We start from the raw sequence: 19,393 nt of genomic DNA, 5'->3' as shown, positions 1-19,393 counted from the left end.
CGGTCTTGGGGTACCACGCAAAGAAGAATAGACATTCTTTATGAGTTAAAATTAGATTATAGTCTAAAGTAACAATCTATTTTTGTGTTTCAAATCAGAGAGTACCTCGAGGGATCCCAAGTCTGGGCTCGAACCTCAATTTTTATGCATGAAGTAACCTTTAAAAATTTCAGTTCATAAACTAGTTCAAACAAGTAGATGTAGTACCTTTCTGTCTTCTCCTTTTTTTATCTCTCCACACCCCCCCCACACCCCCAGCCCCCGCGACCCCGGAAGGCAGCAGTGTCAAGAGCAGGGCTGATAATGCATTGCTGCACATATGGGAAGTGACAGCTGCTTCATCTATGAATCTGTAGCTAAGCAAGAGGAACACTTTTAGGTACGCTTTAGTTTAGACATCAGGTACTGCAGTCCTTCAACATGCACTTTTGCCATATTCATGAAGCTGCTGCAGCTGATGACACATTTGAAGGTGGTTGAAAGAGGTTTGCCTGACACTTTCTTCAAACTGTCTGATCCTGTATTTTCTTTTCTGTTATCACTGTCTTCACACATAGCTTGTTTACTGATTATGAAAGAGGTGGAAGGAACGTAGGATTCAACCTTACTATTTTTTTGTCACTGGCCTGTAGGATGAAGATGATAATAATCTGTGTGACAGCATGTTGGTTTGTAACCAGATGCACACAGAAATAAACTTTTATCTCGTTAAGCCTTAAGATTTATTTGAATGGGAAGAGGCAGAATGGGATAGTTGGAGAATGGTTGTTAAAATGCATTGATTGTTGAACTTTCCTATAACTGGGATGGTAGTGTAGTGGTCTGGTCTAGTTCTGGTCAGCAGCTCTGAGTCTGTGGCATTTGCGTAAGACACAGCTTTCCATACCGAGGGAAGCCTGAACTGTGAAAACATGTTTGTGTAAACTTCTTCCCTCCCTCTTCCCTAAAAATATTCCAAGTTAGCTTTTATTATAGCTAAACAAAACTATAATATTCTCAGAAAAGGACTGTGTTGGTTGGCTTTGTTAATATATTATTATATAGGCCTATGGTGTCTAATGTTTCAGAAGCAATGAGAGGGAGGGGGGCTTGTGTTTCCTAAGTTTTACTTGTCTAGAAAATGTGGGTTTCACTGTTTCCCTGCTACTGACAACAGACAGGATAAAGAGCTCATTGAACTTCACGTGGAAAAATGTGAAGTAATACTTCACTGTATCTTTGAAGAAAGTCTAGTGCATTATTTGAAATGAGAGTGGAAGTTGTTTATGGCAAACCTACAGTCTAATTTGTATCTGAACCCTAAAAGAAATTGTTTATTTTGTTTTAGAAATTGTTTATTTTGTTTTACACTGTTGTCTTTTCTTGGCAGTTCTGTAATTTAAATTATTGTATAGGACTGAAGTCCAAGAACATAAAGCATACAGCCAGTGATAGCTTCATGATAGTATGATAGAGCAAGAAGTCTGATGGTGAGAAATACCATTGTTCATCTACAGTCACCTAGAAAAAATGATACATAATGAAAGTGTGATACATAATGAAAGCTTAAAATAGTCTTGGAGGTTTTGCAGACTAAATATCCTGTACTGTTGTGATGTTACTCTTTCTTGATGACAATGGTATGGTATTGTGTGGATAGTAAAGCTAAGTGTCCAGAACACTGAAGAAAAAACCTCCAAAACTGCAAGGTTTCATAAAAATGAAAACAATATGCATTTTCATATTTTAACTTATTTATCTTTCATTTATCTTTTCCAGGTTGCAGTAGTAAAACTGAAGAATGCAGATAAGGTTTTTGCCATGAAGATACTTAATAAGTGGGAGATGTTGAAGAGAGCTGAAGTAAGATTACTGTAATGTTTTCTATAATTGTGGATGCTCTGCTGAATTGTTACTTCTCTTTCCACAAGACTCTGTGTGTATAGAGGGACTGAGGAGGTGCTTCACTGCTTACTGACAATATGAAGATTAATATTAAACTAAGCTTAAAGTAGTTCATCAGAAGGGTTAAAATGGCATAGAATCTTGAGTTACATGGGCATGTTTTAGACATTATACCTTTTCTGTAATTGCCCAAGAATTACCAACTATACCGTCTATACAAGCAATCTTTTAATGCATTTATTCCAGTTAGGAATGTAGTCTTTAGCAAGTATTTTCCATGGTGAAGCGTAATTACTGAGCTATAACTCACCAAGCCTATTAGTTTATCAGTAGTTAGAACTTAGTCAAGGTCCAATTTGTAGATTGAAAAAATTTGAATGCATGTTTCATAAAAATGTCCATCTGCAAAAATCTGTGATGAAAAGTTCCTTGTTAAAGCTTGAGTCCATTCTGTGTTCTGAAAAAGGTGGAACAGCTCTTCCACCAGCCCTGCTTTGCCTTGGGTTCCTACTTTGATTATACAACTCCACTCTTCATAGGATCCTTGATGCACTTCCCTGGATTTCTTTGGAAAGAAACTTATAAAACACAGTCTACACCTGAAGACTTGTGTATTAATTTTAAACAGAACATGTATCTAACTCTTTAAATTGCTTTGAAATTCTTCATCTATGCATACTAAAAATAAACTGCCTAAAAAATAGACTCATAAAAATATAACTCAGTGTCTCACACTTACAAACTTGCTTTGGCCATTGAGTTTTCTTTAGTTTGGACAGCGCCAGCACTATTCTGGTGTCTCTTCCAACTTGTCTGATCAAATTATCTCTAACCTCAGTTTTTATTTGAGACTTCTACTTTGCTACTCTCAGACTACCTTGCTGTTCAATTGCTTCCAAGTTTATTCTGATTTCCGCATTTATGTTATAATTATAACTTGTTAGGAAATGAGATCAATGGGAAACATCACACTTTTTAAAAAAAAAAACCCAAACTATCCAGATGAATTAAAGCCAATTTCTGATGTGTGCACATCCTGTCTCATTTAATGAAAATGTTATCACATTAAGAAGTATAAATGGCATGCAGATTGTGGTTAGACGTCCACAATGTGTTTCCTCTTTATCCAGAAATTATTCAGATACTGAGCAATCTGGCATTAGTCTCAATACAAAGAGGTATTTCTCTCCAAGACAGATGTCATTACTGTATGTTTTATTATTTCAGTGAAAAAGAAAAGACCAGAAATAAAGTTCCACTCTATTTTTAAATGTACCCTTTTAAAGTCAGTTTTAAAACTATTTCTTTCCATTAAAATACAGTTATAAATAGGTTTGAAAGATTTTTCTCCATGCAAGGTATTAAAAATACTCTTCCCATGGGTTCAGCTGAATTTCTGAAAGTCTGAACCGTTAGCCGAGAAAGAATTACAGCTATGTTTTTCCATGTATTTGTAACCCATGGGTATACAGTGGAAAGAGAACCATCTGGAGTGAAAATGCATTACAAAGCATGACCTTCAACAACTGTAACCTGTCGTTTTTAAACATTGATGAACGCATCTCTTGGTACTACTGCTAGGGAAAATGACCCATTTTGGCTCTGTTAGCAACGTGCTGCACTAACACTGAAATACACAGGAAAATCATGCAGTCCAAAAATGCAAGACAAGCATATAGGTAGGTATATACATAAATGGCAAAAATAAGTTGCTCATGTATCCCTGTATCAATTCTGTGGAAAGTGGGAGTCATTTGTAAAAGCAGAAAGGGAGTATGTGCTCAGAGGCTTGTGAATGCCAGATTAAGGTTGATGTCTGTCTGTAAGCTCTGAGAGTAATTTTATGCAAAAACTTTGTTACAATGAAATTACACAGGTTGCGAGGTCAGTGTTCTCTTTTGTATTATAAAGAGCATAAATTTTCCAAATACTTGCCACTGTTGAAAACTCAGAGATGTTATGTAGAACTGGGGACTTTAGAAGGAGCACCTGAAAGAGTGCGACAGCTTGCTGTTACACTCCCAGACCTGTTACCCTTAGTGTTGGCAATCACTTGCACTTACATTTGTGCCATGGTGGTGCCAGATGAGGCTCAGGAGAGACCAGGACAAATATTATGCAGCATGGAAGCAGTCAGCGCTCCCAGAAGGTGCTAACTCTGAGCTGTAAGGACGTGAACACCGCATAGCCGAGCAGCCGGAATTCTTTGCTGGTTGAAGGCCATGATAACAATAGAGATACAACCAAAGCACTAAGCTGGCTTTGCTGAGACAGAGAGCTGGATTAGATGACCTCTGGAGGTCTCTGCCCACAATTCAAGGAGACTGTGCCTAGAGAAGATGAAGTGTAATGTTGAAATAGTGAAAGGCACAAATTTAAAAAAAGGCTTCATTTAAAAAAATGTTAGTTGAGCTATGTTACAAGAATCACTGCTACCCCCCCCCAATGAAATAATGTAAAGCCCATGACCCACTTAGACTCTTTTGGCTGTTACTGTCTCAGCTGTGATCTACTGTGGTAATAGCTGCTGCTGTCAGCTCTAGGCGTACTGCCCGGAGGTGGGTGTCTTGAGTGCTCAAGGAATGCATGGTGTTTTGTTAAATCATGGCAAAAACAAGTGGAATTAAATAAACTCTCTGTAGTAACTAATCCTGTGAATTGTGTCATAACAAGTGGAGAAACTACATGTCATTTATCCTTGTAAAAACAAGAGTTCATAGTATCTCTCTCTGAAATATGTCAAGAGTTTACAAACAAGGAAGGAGAAAAATCAAGTTGAAGCATAGAACAGCTTTTCTTCATTCTGAAGATCATTCTTCCTCCTTCTCCCACCCCCAAGTCCATTTTTCATTTAATAACCTTTGAGGGGAGGGTATTTATTTAAAGTATGTTTTGTTACTTTATCAAATTTCACTGATTTATCTCATGCATTGTGCTGTGATTAAAGTATACCATATTTCTTTTTCCTGGTCTGCGTTATTCTCACTTGCTGTATTCACCAAAACAAGACTTGGTATGGTTTATTTGCTTGGAGGAGGGAGTTATTTTCTGCTTTGTTTTTACCGCATGTATTCTTGTGCATAGCTCAATCTAAAATGATATTTTGCTTTTCATTCTTCACTCTCCAAATCTCACAGCCAACAATAACCATGTCAGAGTTCTGGTATTTGCCTATTGTTTTTGGAAATGAAATTGGAAAAGTAAAAAGGAAGGGCTTGATTTTTCCTTTAAATTCAGCTGTCTCCTAAGATGGAAGAGGCAGAGCATGGTTCAAATCGATGAAACATCTTTGTGAAGTAGCAGAGTGTGCTGGAAGAGATTATGGTCTGTGTTTTTCCCTAACTCTCCATCTGCCTTCTAGATAGAGCCCATGCAATTATTATTCTTTCTTTTACACTATCTTTTAGACGTTTTTCTGAACAAAATTGTATGTTGGATTTGCTATTAGGTACCTTTTGTTTTCTTGTGATACTCACTTCAGAACTCGGTCCGTTCAAAACGTTTATCGTATTTCTTGGCTGTAGTTTCTTTTTGGCTTCTCATCTGTTTGGTCGTTTTCCTCTGTCATTCTGCAAAGCTGCTTTTGCTGAGGTACTTTATTCACTTCTCGGGGCAGGTTGCAAGACCTCCATTGAATTAACTGCCTTGCTGCTTTCCAGCTGGTTATTTTCTTCTTTTATCTTCTATTGTTTCATATGAACCTGTGTTCTCCTCCTTTTCGTAGGTATTCCTTAGCATTTCTTGGCAGTTCTTGTTCCTCCTCTGTTCCAGTTGCTATGAAGGCACCTTTTGCCTCCTGTGCTTCTTTCCAGTATATTGAGGGGAGGTCCTCCTTCATGTCTTATCAACAGCTTATATCCGGCAAGAGCAATATTCAATTCCGTCCTACTTTTCCTGAGCAAAAAGTGTGGAGAAAACCACAACTGGTTAACGATTATCAAATTATGGCTACGTGGAGGTTATTGGCAGCAACTTTCAAATGAAAAGAAGAACCTTGCTTATGTAAAAATTCAAGTGTAAAACTAGGCTAACAGCATGATGAGATAAAACAATGACACAAGACTCCAGATTCTAGTTCTCTGACTCCTATTGTAGTTATAATTATATAATGCCATTATTGCTTGTTTTCTTCAACCTTATATTGCTATTCTGTCATTATTGATACTTGATTTTAATATCTGTATCTACAAAAAAGGTAGGAGTTTGACGTGGGATTTTTAGACAATGGGAAGCAACAGTTTCTTTCTCCTTTTGCATCACTTAACAATATAGAGAAGTACAACTGTTGAAATTTAAAGAAGATGGACTTTTCTGATACCTAGTTTTTCATAGTTTTTGGCATGTTTGGAGAGTGTAGTAAATGACTTTTAACTGAGAAGCAGTTTTGAGTTTTTTCCCCAAAATATAGTGTTAAAACACAGTCAACTTGCAAAATGTGTTTCTTCATATATTTTACTTAAAACCTATAATTATTTTTCCCCCCTTCAGACAGCCTGTTTTCGAGAAGAGAGAGATGTGTTAGTGAATGGAGATAACCAGTGGATCACAACATTACATTATGCGTTCCAGGATGAAAACTATTTAGTAAGTGTTGCTTTTATGTATATACGGATGGAAATGCAGATTCTTAGTTGTGGTTTGAGACAGAAATATAGTTTGTTTATTTGTTAATTTTGTGTTCTGGACCATAAAGATCAGGTGAGGATATGTGATTTTGTGCATAAGATTCTGAAGCGTGGAGAGTGGTCAGAAACTTTTAAAACTTTGCTATAAATATCTCAAGAATGCAGCTTTGTTTTCTAAATCACTTTGCATTTGTTGATAAACCTTGGTCTGTCTGCATCTTCTTTCTTATAATTCGTCACTCCAGTTTAGTTGGATTCATAAAAATAAAAATGCACTTACTAACATAAATTTTATATTTGACTTTAATTTTTGTGGTTAACATTTCTAACTGTAAAACAGTGATAAGCAATAGGGAGTAGCCCCATTTTGAAACAACAGTTCATTTTGATTGATCTTTGCTTTTTTGAGGGCTTAAACCCACTAAGATGTCATAAAGCAATAAAATGTTCTTGCAGCATGGAAGAATGCCACTAAATGTTCATAAATAGGAGCTGGAAGTTGTAATTGTAGATTAAAGTGTCTCTTTAATATTAAGTGTTATTTAGTTTTCAGGTATTTTGAAAGACTTGCAAAAAGAAGCTAATATGAGGAAAAAATGCCAATTTTCTCTGAAATCTTTCCCACTTAAAGTATGTTTTGATTGTGATACAGTTTTGGTAATATTTATACCTGAAAAAGTAAACAACTACACATTGATAGATTTTGCTTATTTGGGTTTTATTGCCCTGTGCTTTGGATTTTGTATCGTTAGTAAGTTCTAATGTTTTCTTAAAAATCTACTACGCAGTCATAATCTTTTTTTCCCCCAATGTGTCCTATAAAAGAAGTGCTATACATGGAATTCTTGTAGAATTGCAATGCTTTTTGCCATTGTATTGCTTTCTGTTCTGTCAGCTCAGATACTTGGAGATCCATGGGTTTTGGTGGAGTTTATATGGAAACAGGGCTCTGCATTTGTGAATCTAACTGTTGGCTTAAATACCTCCCAGCCAGCTTCCTGCTTTTTTAATGTGGACAGTAAAAATAATCCCATGTTTTATGTAATTCTGATCTTACTATTAACAATATTTCAAAGAAAATATTATATATTCCACAACAGCCTACTAGAATTCGTTTTAATCTTGCCAGTTTCCTTATTTTCACTAAACACAGAGCAGCTTCTGTTCTTTATCTTTGATAGTCTGCTAACAGGAGCTAGTTCCACAGCCTGCTGGGGAAAATATCACTAACACTGTTTTTCATCATTTTATTGTGAATGTATCACTAGTTCTCTATGTGCTTTTTATTAAAATAAGATATAACAGAAGTGGCCTTTAAAAAAAAACAAACAAAACCAACCAAACTGTGTAGATTGAGCAGTAGATGTGGCTGAGCAGTGGATGTTGTTTACCTTGACTTTAGTAATGCCTTTGACACTGTCTGCCATAACATCATCATAGACAAGCTGACAAAGTATGCATTAGATTGGCCAGTTTTCAATCCACCTCACTGTTGCTTAACTACTGGGCCCACGGCATCATGATCAGTGACACAAAGTCCAGCTGGAGGCCAGTTAATGGTGGTGTACCCCAGGGCTCAATACTGGGGCCGACATCTTCATTAATGACCTGGACAATGGGATGGAGTGCACCCTTGGCAAGCTTGCAGATGATAAAAATACAGGGAGAAGTGGCTGATATGCCAGACGGCTGTGCCGTCATTCAGCTGGACCTCGACAGACTGGAGAACTGGTCAGAGAGAAATCTCACGAAGTTCAACGAAGGGAAGTGCAATGTCCTGCATCTGGGGTGGAATAAAATAAACCCCGTACATGCTGGGGGCCAACTGGCTGGAAGGCAGCTTTGCTTGAGGTCCTGGTGGATAACAAGCTGACCATAAGCCAGCAATGCATCCTCACAACAAAAAAGGCCAAGAGTATTCTGGGCTGCAAGGAAAAGTGTTGCCAGCAGGTCAGTGGAGGTTCTTCCTCTCTGCTCAGCCCTGGTGCAGCTGCATCTGAGGTATTGTGTCCAGTTCTGGGCTCCCCAGTGCAAAAGAGATTGAGCTGCTGGAGCAAGTCCAGTGCAAGGCCAGAAAGATGATTAAGGTACTGGAGCATCTTTCGTGTAAGGAGAGGCTGAGAGAGCTGGGATTCTTCAGCCTAGATAAATGAAGGGTTGGGGCGTTATTGTCAATGTGTATAAAAACCTGATGGGAGGGAATGAAAACAAGGGAGACAGGTTCCTCTAAGTGCCTGGTGACAGGACAGGGGACAATGGACACAAACTGAAACACGTGGAATTTCGTCTGAACACAAGAAACCACTTTTTTACTGTGAGGGTGGTCAAACACTGGAACATATTACCTGGAGGAGTTGTGGAGTCTCCGTCCTTAGAGAGACTCAAAACCCAACTGGACAAAGTCCTCATCAGCCTGCTCTAGCTGACTCTACTTGAGCAGTTGAGGTTGGAGTAGATGATCTCAAGAGGTCTCTTCCAGCCTAAACAAGTCTGTGATTTAGGATTAAATGCCCATGTTAACTTCCACTAGTTACTAGAATTTAATGTCCTTAAATCTGTGCTTTTTCTTTCTCTTGGAAGGATGGTGCTGTTGTACAGTAGTATTTTGAGAAGTATTTGAGACTTGAATAGATCTGGATGATTGTGTGCATTTAGAAAGTATTTTTAAAGCTTTTTTAAAAAAAAAAAAAATTTTTTTTAAGGCATGGATCTTTGACATTGAATGGGATGCTATGCATTGACTGAATTGTTTTATTAGAAATTTAGTTGTTAAACTTAGTTTTGATTCCTGTGCATGTGTTTAACTTCAAGTGCACGACTTAATACTGTGAGTTACAGTTTAAATGTTGGCATATTTGAAGAGTTGGAGGTTTCCTTGTGACTAGGCTACTGTATTGCTCTGGCAAAATGGGAGGTGCAGAGTCCTGTGTTGTAAGAGCCAAAATTCCTTTATTTTTATACATCCAGTTACTGAGTTGTACTGCTTTTAAAAATGCTGAAGAATGAGCGCAGAGATCCGACATCAGTTATGAGAATCTTAAGAGGTTTTTTCAGTATACTTTCAAAGCAGTAAGTTAAGCTCTTGTAGATCTCACTATATAGTGTATCAGTTAATAATAATTATATTAAGTTCCAAAGGCTTAATGTATTTTCTAAAACTGTAAAACATGAGAAGCTAATACTGTAGATCTTTTTTCAGAGGGAGCATAGGAGCATCACTGAATAGAAGATATTTATCTTGTCCAAGGCTTGTGAGCATAATTTAAGAAGTTTACTATTCATGTCACAAAGCAACAGATGAAATTTTGATTGTCAGCACATTTAGAATTTTGCGGAAATGCATTCTGTACTTTCTTCATGCACTTGGAATCAGTGAGGATACCCAGGTTTTTCTGTATCAAATTGTTAAAATCTTTGTTCATCACCTTTATTGTTATGGATAGTATGAGGGAAAAGAAACAGGCATAAGGTTTCTGCCTGTCCCACCTCTTCCTTATAGCTGGTATAATTTTGCAGAATTTTTTCCACATATTTTAATTTCTTCTTCTGGAGGTGGGAAAGACTGGAACAAATGGGAGAACTAATTATAAAATGTCCCTTTCAGTTGCTTTACCAAAACTTTGAAGAATCAAATTCAGATATACATTACTGCATCTTTAATATTTTTTTTCTTATTTGTGATTCATTATACACTATTGTTAAGAGTCACTGCTTCAAATGTGCGCCTTCCTGGAAGCAGAGGTTGGAACTCTAGGCAAAAGCTTTCACATACTATATACTTTAGTGGGAAACTATTCTAATTGGTCTGTCTACAATGATGTTTGAAAGTAATGTCATAGCAGTGGGTGTTAAATTAGATTGCTTATAACTAGTTTGTTAGTTATAACTAGTTTGATTTTTATTCTTTTTCCCATTTGCCCTTCCAGTTGCTGTTCCACAATTAAAACAAACTAAACTAAGATAAAAAGATATTAATCGTGAATTTCCCATTTTTCTTAAGTTTACATTTCCCAGTCATTTTGACCGTGTCTCTAAAGGAAGTGGCATTTTGTTCTGTCATAATACAGTAAAATGGAGAAAGGTTCTGATCTCTTTAAAGTCTTTGCACCTGGTTCAATGGCAGGCAGGTTTTATGTTGCATTAATAAATCAGAAATCAAGTGTATGTTTCCCTATCAGTTCAATTAGAGAAGGTGACACCTTCCACTGTATGATGGCAGATCCTGTATTGTGTGCAATGTCAACAATATCTGGAATTGTACTGTGAGCCGCTGGAAGTATCTTAATCTTTGCCTTAATCGGAGTAGTCTAAAAACTTTACTCTCCAAAATGGTTTGTTTAAAGGGAAAAGAAGATGGTAGGAAAAAAGGGAAATGGAAGCCTGGAAAAGTAGGGTCCTTAAATGAGATCCCAAGTTAACACAATTGGATTCGTTTTTATAGATCTGTGCTTTAATCCTTTATTCCTTTTGCATTCTGTCAAAGGCTATTGTTTTTATAGGGGAATCCAGAGTATCTAAATATTTTATGTTTGGTGATGGGACAGTGGGTGAAGCTGATACTGTTTTGTCATGAGGCTTACTGTATTTGGAGAGGTATAAATAAGAAACATATTCAACTAGGTTAAATATTAAAATGAGGCTAAACCAGCTACTGTTTTTCAGAACATCTAAGCATCTTGGTTAGCTTTTTTTTAATGCCCATCATAATTTTTGCAATAAATTAATTTTTATGCTTATATTAGTTTTTAGTCTCTGATTCACTCAATAAATTGGGTTTGTTTGTTTGTTTGTTTGTTTGTCGTCCCCCCCGTTTTCTTATCGTTCCCACTCCATAGTACCTGGTTATGGATTACTATGTTGGAGGAGACCTGCTTACATTGCTCAGCAAGTTTGAGGACAGACTACCTGAAGATATGGCTCGTTTTTATTTGGCTGAAATGGTGATAGCTATTGATTCAGTTCATCAGTTGCATTATGTTCACAGGTAAGTAATTGGAGCTCCAAATTCCTGTTGGAGTTATGGAGAGCTACTTGATGGAGTGAAAATAATTCCCGTTAAGAGTTTAAGCTAGTAACAAGTATTTGCTGTAATAGTAAGCATGGTAGAACTGACCTGCCTACATCTTGTGGTTATTGAGAACTGTTGCTAGCCTTGCGCCACATGGTCAGAGACATGAATGAATGTCTGAATGCATATGATGAATCTTGCACACTGGCATGTTTCAAAGTTAATGATCCGTAATTTATAAAAGCAAAGCGGGAAACCCGATTGTGAAATACAGTCAACTTTGAACAGGTTTATTGAAGGGTCAGATTCTGTTTCTTAATTAATTTGTTCAATCTATACAGAAGTTGAAAACACACCGTTTTGTGGTCTGCTTTGGATTTTTTTCACCATTTTCTTTTGGACTTAATGAAATTATCTTTAAAATGAGGTGAGGGCATTTTGCTAAATAAGTGGAAGTACTTAAATTGTGGTACTTATCTTTATCTTCGTATATTAAAAAATAATATATTCTGTTCAAGGGAAAATATTAAGTCGTTTGTGTCTAGCTTTTTTGGAGGCCATGATTGATTTTTCCACAAAACTAGTATCATCTTTTCTTTAATGCATCAGTCTCTATTGAATTCCATGGTAGTTCTTGTACGCAGAGCAAAAGATTACCTTACAAGAGGCAGAATTTTCAAATGCACTCAACAGATGTACTTTGCTCTGACAGAAGTCAGGAGGAAAACTCCCAGTTGTTTAAGTTGAATCATTAAGTTGGCAGAATGAGCTCGTTTGATATGTCCATCTATTGCCCTTAATCAGAGTCTATACTGGCCATTCCTTCTTTTACTGTTCCCACGTGGCTGCTTCGCTCCAGAAATGGGTTTTTTTTTGTCCAAAAGGTATATTGTGGTTGGTTTTGTTTTGTTGCTGGGTTGTATTTTGTTTCCTTTGATATTGTGGCTTTTCATGAAAGGGCTGTAGCTAGGAGTGCTTTAAGGTGGGGTGGTGCTAAGCTGCAAATTGCTCTTCTGGAATATTTTGGAGTCTGCTAGTTTTGTTGAAGAATTGTGTCTGCCTCCTAAAAAGAGCTTTTTGCTTGGGTTTTTCCACAAAGCGTTATAATGGAGTATTTTCTTTAAGCAATTTTCTTGAATTTTGAAGATTTCAGCTGTGTTATTTCTGAGAAACTGTTTGTTCACTTAGGACCTGATGTGAAAGGTTTTTGTATTCAGTTTAATTTGGATCTAACTTTTAAAATGTGTTTGTGGGTAAACCATTGAGAAGCTATCTCCTGTTACCAGGTGGAGAGTACTTCACGTAATACATAAACTGCTGTATTTTACCCAATAAGTTTGTGTATGTGGTAGTAACTCTTCCCAGAACAACAGATGCCCACCATCTCTATCTTGTCCTCCAAACAGATCAAAACCTTTGTAATTCAGCACTGTTAGTACGTACGTAATATGCAGCAGATGGGATGTTTCCATCCTGAAATAGTGTCCCCAAGATGAAATAGGTGTTGACATAAAATTTTGATTAAAAAATTCAGTACAATTGCAGTTCAAAACAACATACTAATTACTATGCTTGCATACGTATTACTATGACTGTTTAACAAAAAAAAAGCCCCTATACATTCCCAGTCCTTTGTTGTTTGATTTGTGGCTTTGCCAGTGAGGTTCCCATGTTTATAAAGTTCTGAATGCCACTTTGGCATTTTATCATTAATACAGCTGTAATACAATGCCTGTTTATAAGGGCATGTTTTGCAAGATTAAAAATGTAAAGAGCACTTGAGTTTATGTTAAAGATCAGCCTTTGAAATGAGACCCGTTCCACTGTTAGTTTTATTAGGATGTTTGCAACTGGTAAAGCAAAAGAAAGGAAAAGAAAACACATCATCTAAATGCCATTAATATTCCTTTCCTGAAAGTTTAACTGTGGTGGCCACATCCTTTTTGGGAGCGTTGCACGCAGGAAAGGGCATAGGAGAAGAAGGAAAATACTACTAAAAGATGGATAATGTAACAGCTGCAGTAGTGGTATTTCAGATGAATAGCCAATATGCATCAGGATTTGATCTGAGTTGTAGCTAGTGAACTAGAAATCATGCTTTAGGCATGTTTTGTTCCAGTTTTTTTTCATACAATGAGATAGCAGATTGTTTTGGTTTGTTTCCTTTTAGTGCCCCAGTTCTTTCAGGATAGATTTTCACATTAACTGTACATAGTGTTGTACTTCGATAATTTTCTTTGTCTCTGAATGTTTTTGTACCTTTTAAAAATTGTATTTCTGTTTTTATTCTCAGTGTGCCACTCCTCTTGCTCTTTTCTGTCGTTAATCACTTTTCTGTTGTCAGTTAGTTTTGTTTGGGAGTGATACTGATTGCAGTGGTAGTTGGTGTGCAGACCACTCCAATGTCAAATGCCAGTCACTTTTCTTTCCTAAAGTACATTGGCCGAGGTTCTCAAACATCAAATACAAGCCACCTCAGCATTACTTAAATGAAATTGCTACAACTGTATTTCAAGTTTTGGAGTTCCAATTTTGAATGCCATTTCTGCACTAGCATTGTGGAATTACAGGATGAATTTATAGTGGGAAGGAGATCAAAATCTAGGTATTAGTAGAATTGTGCAGAGAAATTGCGTGATGTTTTTGAAGCTGTCTCCTGATACCTACTGAACTGAAGAAGGAGAAAAGTTGCTAGCTGAAAATAACATCAGTACTACTGTGTTTAGGATATTCTTAAATTATTTTGCTGTTTTTATCCACTTTTTAGTTTAAATAAATATGTGATGGAATGTTTTTGAGATAACGTCAATCAGAACACAAAACTTTGATAATTTTTCATTTCTGATCAATTAATTTCTGTGAACAAATCATGTGGTATTTTACCTGATGGTTAAATGATGGCTCAGAATGTTAATAAATGGTCTTTTCTTTAATGTGTATCTTAGCTTTTGCTATTGTTATAAATGCACCAGTGCTGGCATTACCAAATGACACTGACAGCTCCAAGACTAGCTTTAGAAAGAAAACTTCATCTAAGTTAATTATATGTGCAGGTGTTCACCATGAGGAATAAAATACGTATGTGTATATCTCACAAATGCACGACTTCCCTGGGAGTTTGTGTAAAGCTTATACCTACCCCTGATACCTTAAATTACTAATTTTTCCTAATGAAGTAATGCTTGCTTGTAGGCCAAGGTTAAATATTGTCTTGTGCCAGTTTGCTGCAAACTGTAGTATCATACAGGGTAAGATTTTACGTTTATTAGGAATCAACATCAATTTGTGTTTTATAGATTTGTAGCACCTTCTTTTGGTTTTTGGCTGAAAAAAACCTTCACATGCATTAATATTAATTTCAGTTTCAAGGTTGTGTTGTTACTTAATTCCTCACGGTATATGTTAAAAGCTTATATTTGCATTAATTATTAAATATCCAGGTGTGGGCTGGAGTGAAACTCTTACCGGCTTAGGCTAGGTAGCTACACTTTATCATGTTGCGTTTCCTCAAACATGTAAAATTTGTTTTTCCTACAACTGAGACTTTAACTCCTTAATTATTTTATTGGTGAGCCAGGTTTTCTCTCCGTTTTATGTAAGGTGGAAATTGAGGTGTAAAATGCTTAGTTTTGTCTAAGTTCTTTTAAGTAAAAAAGACTTTTGGAGGCCTGGTTGCCACTGGAAGAAATTTCCCCTGAACATTGCAGAATATACCCTCTGGGCACGTACTAGTCCTAGGCACAGCGAGTGTGCCACCGGTGGCTTTGCATGGCCCTGCAGTGTGTCTGTGCTGCTGCCTTTTATGCTGTCTTCTGAGACAGCCCTTACTTTAGTAAGGGTGCATCTAAGTCTGTCTTTGTCCTAAATTTCATTTGGGACATTCCAGCTTCTTGAATAATACAGAATTATAAGTGTTAATGTGCTTATGTCATTTTCATCTGGACTTTCTTTCCTCCATCTATTTGTTCTGTGCAGAGTGGCGCAGTGATTCAGTGCAGAGTGAATTTGCAGCTAGGGAGTGTTCAACATTTAGGCTCATGATCCTCCAGACCACTGCAAAAATATTCATTTAAAATAGTTTTTATATATTGGCATACACCCACATTAAACAGTCTTCTTTTTCTATTGAATGGTAAAACAATCCTCACTTACCTTCTTACTAAGAAAATATTTTGGAAGGATTACGAAACATCTATTTTAATTATTATTTTTGTTGGTTAAGTTTATGGGAGGATAGTTAAGACTACAGGGCAAGCTCTCAAGTTACATACATTTCAGATGTCATCTTTTGCATGTGAAAAGATAGGCATGCAAACCATAAACACACCTACTTCCATAAAGTATGCAAGATGTGTGTGTTTAGTGTGTGTTTCTGGGTTTCTAGTTGCCGCTGTCTTTTAGTCTGAAGGATTTTAGCATTCTAAACCACCAGATGCATTTTTTCCCCCTTCTTTTTCCATTTTCTTTATCTACTTCTGAAATTGAAGTTGGGCTTCACTGGAACATTTGAGTTGTTAAAATGTAGAGCAGCAGAATTCTCTGTGGAAGTGACATCCTTTCTGAGAAATATTGAACATAAGGGAATAAATGCAGTAGAGGCATAAAAGAACTGTCTATTCCCTATCAAGCCAGCCTCTTCTTTGCGTTTAACAAGAAGGTACTATTTGTTCTCAGTAAAAATCACCTTAGGTACATCCCTGAAATATTTACTGTAGTTAGCAGGGAGCTGAAATCTGTGATTCTTTGTAGGATGCATTTTACTTTCAACTATAAGTTTCAGTGCCAGCATATCCATTTTTGACTTGCTGAATAAGTAGTTTTCTGTCTTCTGGGTGTATCCCATCTTTCCTGATCATTAATTTGCTTAAGTGGAAAATCTGGGGGTGGAAGGCACATCCTAGGGAGTTAGCTGCATCGTGCGGTATGTCTGAGTTGAGTTGGCACAAGGGTGAGCCAAGTGCTCTGGCCTTTGGTAAAGTGAACCATAATTGTGGGTTTGAAAGAAAGCAACAACATATTTTAAGTGTTTACCAAACTTTGCAACAGACATAATGTCGAATGCACACATGAAGATGTCCTTACAAAGTGCTGAGAGTAAAGGAAACAGGGCTAGAAAAATAAGGAAAAAATAACATAAGATTATTTTGATAGTCTACTGAAAACGTATTGCTTTGAAATGTTGCATGGTTTAGTTTTACATGGAAAACTGCAGGACAGAAAGTTATTTTAGTGAGTATTTGGTAAGCTAGTGCTTCCTTACAGGGTATTCCTTTACAGCGGTAGGAGAGCTCTGTGAGTCTGTGTTTCCTCTCCGTGTTTCCTCTCCATTTTTCCACTGAGGAAGGGCTGGAAACAAAGGTCATCTTTGCAGATGCTGGGCTTTCATTTTGCACTGTCACCCTATATGCTATAAACGCTGGCAGCTGCTCCCATAGTACCCCCTGAGGGTGGCATTTGATTTGCAGTGAGCACTGTAGGAGGTTAATGCTATTTGACTAGAATTTGCTGGTAGGATTTCTGAAGGAGCCTGTGATGAACGAGAAGTATTTTGAAATAAAAGACCCATATACTGGGAGTGCCAAGAGCTAGTGGATCAGACTGGCGGTGCTATCATGTGGAAGACAAATGGTTTCTTACAGTACTGTGTCTAGTGGGAGTGTTAATTTAAGTGAAAGCTGTGTAATGGGTGCCTGAGCTAGCATAACCTATATTCTGTGTTATTCCAGCAGAAGGAATTTAGAAATCCTGGCTCCAGTGCCTTAAGCGATACTAGCCTTGAGTAGTCCTTTCAGCAGAGGTGCTTTTACAAATGTATCCTTCGGCCTTTTTTCTCCCATTGTTCCTCTCTCCCCAAGACCCAAGCTGCAAACATCCCTACTGCTCTGCTGAAACAAAGGTTTGTGGGGCTGTGCAGTGACCTGAATGAGGACACCAGTCCACGTTAGAAGTAACTTTACATTTTAACTAACCCGAGTCAGTTCTCCAATCTCTTTGATGAAGAAGGAGAATAGGAGGAAACCGCTTTAAGCTGGTCTTTCCAATAAAATCTATATTCATTGCTTTGTGCCCGTTTTTTCCCTACATCCACTGAGTGGTACTTGAGATATCTGGCTATTTATTCAACTCCATTATTTTAAACAAAAAGGGACACAAGAAGCTGTTGAAGCTGGGTTATCTTAAATGTAGTTAGCCATAAAACGCTCAGAAATAAATCCTTCCCCTTTTATGTCTGATACCTACCTCCTAATGAAGGAAATTCTTGATTATTGCCAGTTGAGGAAGGCCAGCAAGACAAGGAGCACACACCTCCATTCTTTCTGGTGAGTTCCCCACCAGTCCTTTAGCTAGACAATTATACCTTTATTAGAAAGAAGTCTCGTAGGAAAAGGAGGAATGTGTAGATGAAGATTTTTTTTATTTTTTGTGTAGATTGGTATATCTTCTGGGTGCAGTTCCTTGAAAGGCAGATGGATGAGAGCACTCTGTCAGATGGTATGTAATCCTTTTTAGGTAGGAACTGGATGTGGTTGTCATAAAACAGAAGCATGTAAACCCTCCTAAAAGTGAAAATGAGAGAGACAGACAAGGAATAAAGTTTGACTGAAAAAGGATCCTTTTTAACCTTGTACCTTAATGGGAAAATTCTTAATGCCAAAAGTCTTACATAAAAAAAACCCCAACCTGGTCTTGCCTTCCAAGTAATAATGTTTATAGCAAGGCTCAGTAGATGCTAAGTGTGATGGAACTTTCCAGGAGATACTGCTGCCTCTAGCATAAAGATTCATTTCACTTCTGTGGTGTTTGCAGAAAAGAAAGTCCGTGTTAGAACTGCTATAGCTCTGATACGAGATCTGTTTCAGTGTCTTAGGAAGTTGGAGGTGTTTTCAAAATTTCATAACTCCTTTTGAAGACAAAACATTCCCATTTGTAAGCTGGTTTTATGTGAGTTAAGCTGTAATTTTACACTCATTCTCTTCTGATTATTTCAGACCTGGAAATATTTTCTTCTACTGCTTTCTTTGATATCCAAAATCAACAGCAGGAAAGTAGGACAAAAACATTTTCATTTTCCTTGTTTCTGAATTTTTAGTCCTATTGACTGTGGTTCTGAGGGTGTAATTAGTTCATTGTTTGGTGGCTGAGGAAAGAGCTGGTAATTAACCCTTTATGTGATTTTTTTTTTTTCTTGTATAAAAAGCTCAGAATGATGCAGGCAGAAATGAGGATGGTGGTGGGGTGATGAGAGTCTTCATTATTCTCAAGTTTTTTGTTATATGAGAAGGAGACTAACTGCCTCATGTTTAGTCTTCAACGGACTTTCCATTTCACTATCTCTTTTTGTGAACACAGTATTTATTTCATAACAACCTCCTTTCACAGTGTCTCAGATTTTCATTTATTAATACCCTATATGCTCCTGAAGTTCCTCCTTAGAATGCCTTTATTTTATTTATGATTATGGGCCCTTTGCTTCTTTTTATTTAAAATACAAATGGTTTTATGTGAATAGATTAGATCAGATGGGAAGCTGCACAGGACAAATTCGTTATCATCTTCTGAATTTGAGTGTCATGTAGATTTGTCATTGCATAAATAAGCAATAATAACTTGGCTTGACATTCCTGCAGCGTTAGTGTAAAACTGTAACATTGAGATGCTTGAATACCTTTTAAGAAGTGTTTTAAACCATTGTCTTTTACCTAGTTTCTTGCTAGAGTATTCTCCCCAGTGAGTATTTGATGGATTTGGGGTGAGAAATGTCTTCACTATCTGAACTGCCAGATGTGACAAGTAGAAATTTGGGGTTTGAATTTCTGAACTAAATTGCTGTTGGCCTCAGCCACTAAATGTAATACTTCCTTTTCTTTTTAGTAAA

General features: G+C 37.0%; 1 protein-coding gene across 7 annotated transcripts in view; it reads left to right on the top strand.

Annotated features, from left to right (window-relative positions):
- The window catches only part of CDC42BPA (CDC42 binding protein kinase alpha), a 193,859-nt gene that overhangs the window by 68,107 nt on the left and 106,359 nt on the right, over positions 1 to 19,393 (top strand). For all 7 annotated transcript variants that reach the window (XR_012774874.1, XM_075496543.1, XM_075496539.1 and 4 more), the window contains exons 4-6: positions 1,759 to 1,842; positions 6,373 to 6,468; positions 11,345 to 11,493. Coding sequence is in view for 6 of the 7 variants with exons in the window: in XM_075496543.1 (XP_075352658.1) it covers positions 1,759 to 1,842; positions 6,373 to 6,468; positions 11,345 to 11,493 (329 nt within the window). In the remaining variant the exon portion in view is untranslated. The remainder of the gene's footprint in view (positions 1 to 1,758; positions 1,843 to 6,372; positions 6,469 to 11,344; positions 11,494 to 19,393) is intronic.

The sequence above is a fragment of the Mycteria americana genome, chromosome 3 (genome assembly GCF_035582795.1).
Source record: "Mycteria americana isolate JAX WOST 10 ecotype Jacksonville Zoo and Gardens chromosome 3, USCA_MyAme_1.0, whole genome shotgun sequence".
Classification (NCBI taxonomy): Eukaryota; Metazoa; Chordata; class Aves; order Ciconiiformes; family Ciconiidae; genus Mycteria; species Mycteria americana.
Note: the sequence above shows the minus strand (reverse complement) of the source record. Positions and strands in the feature narration are given on the sequence as shown.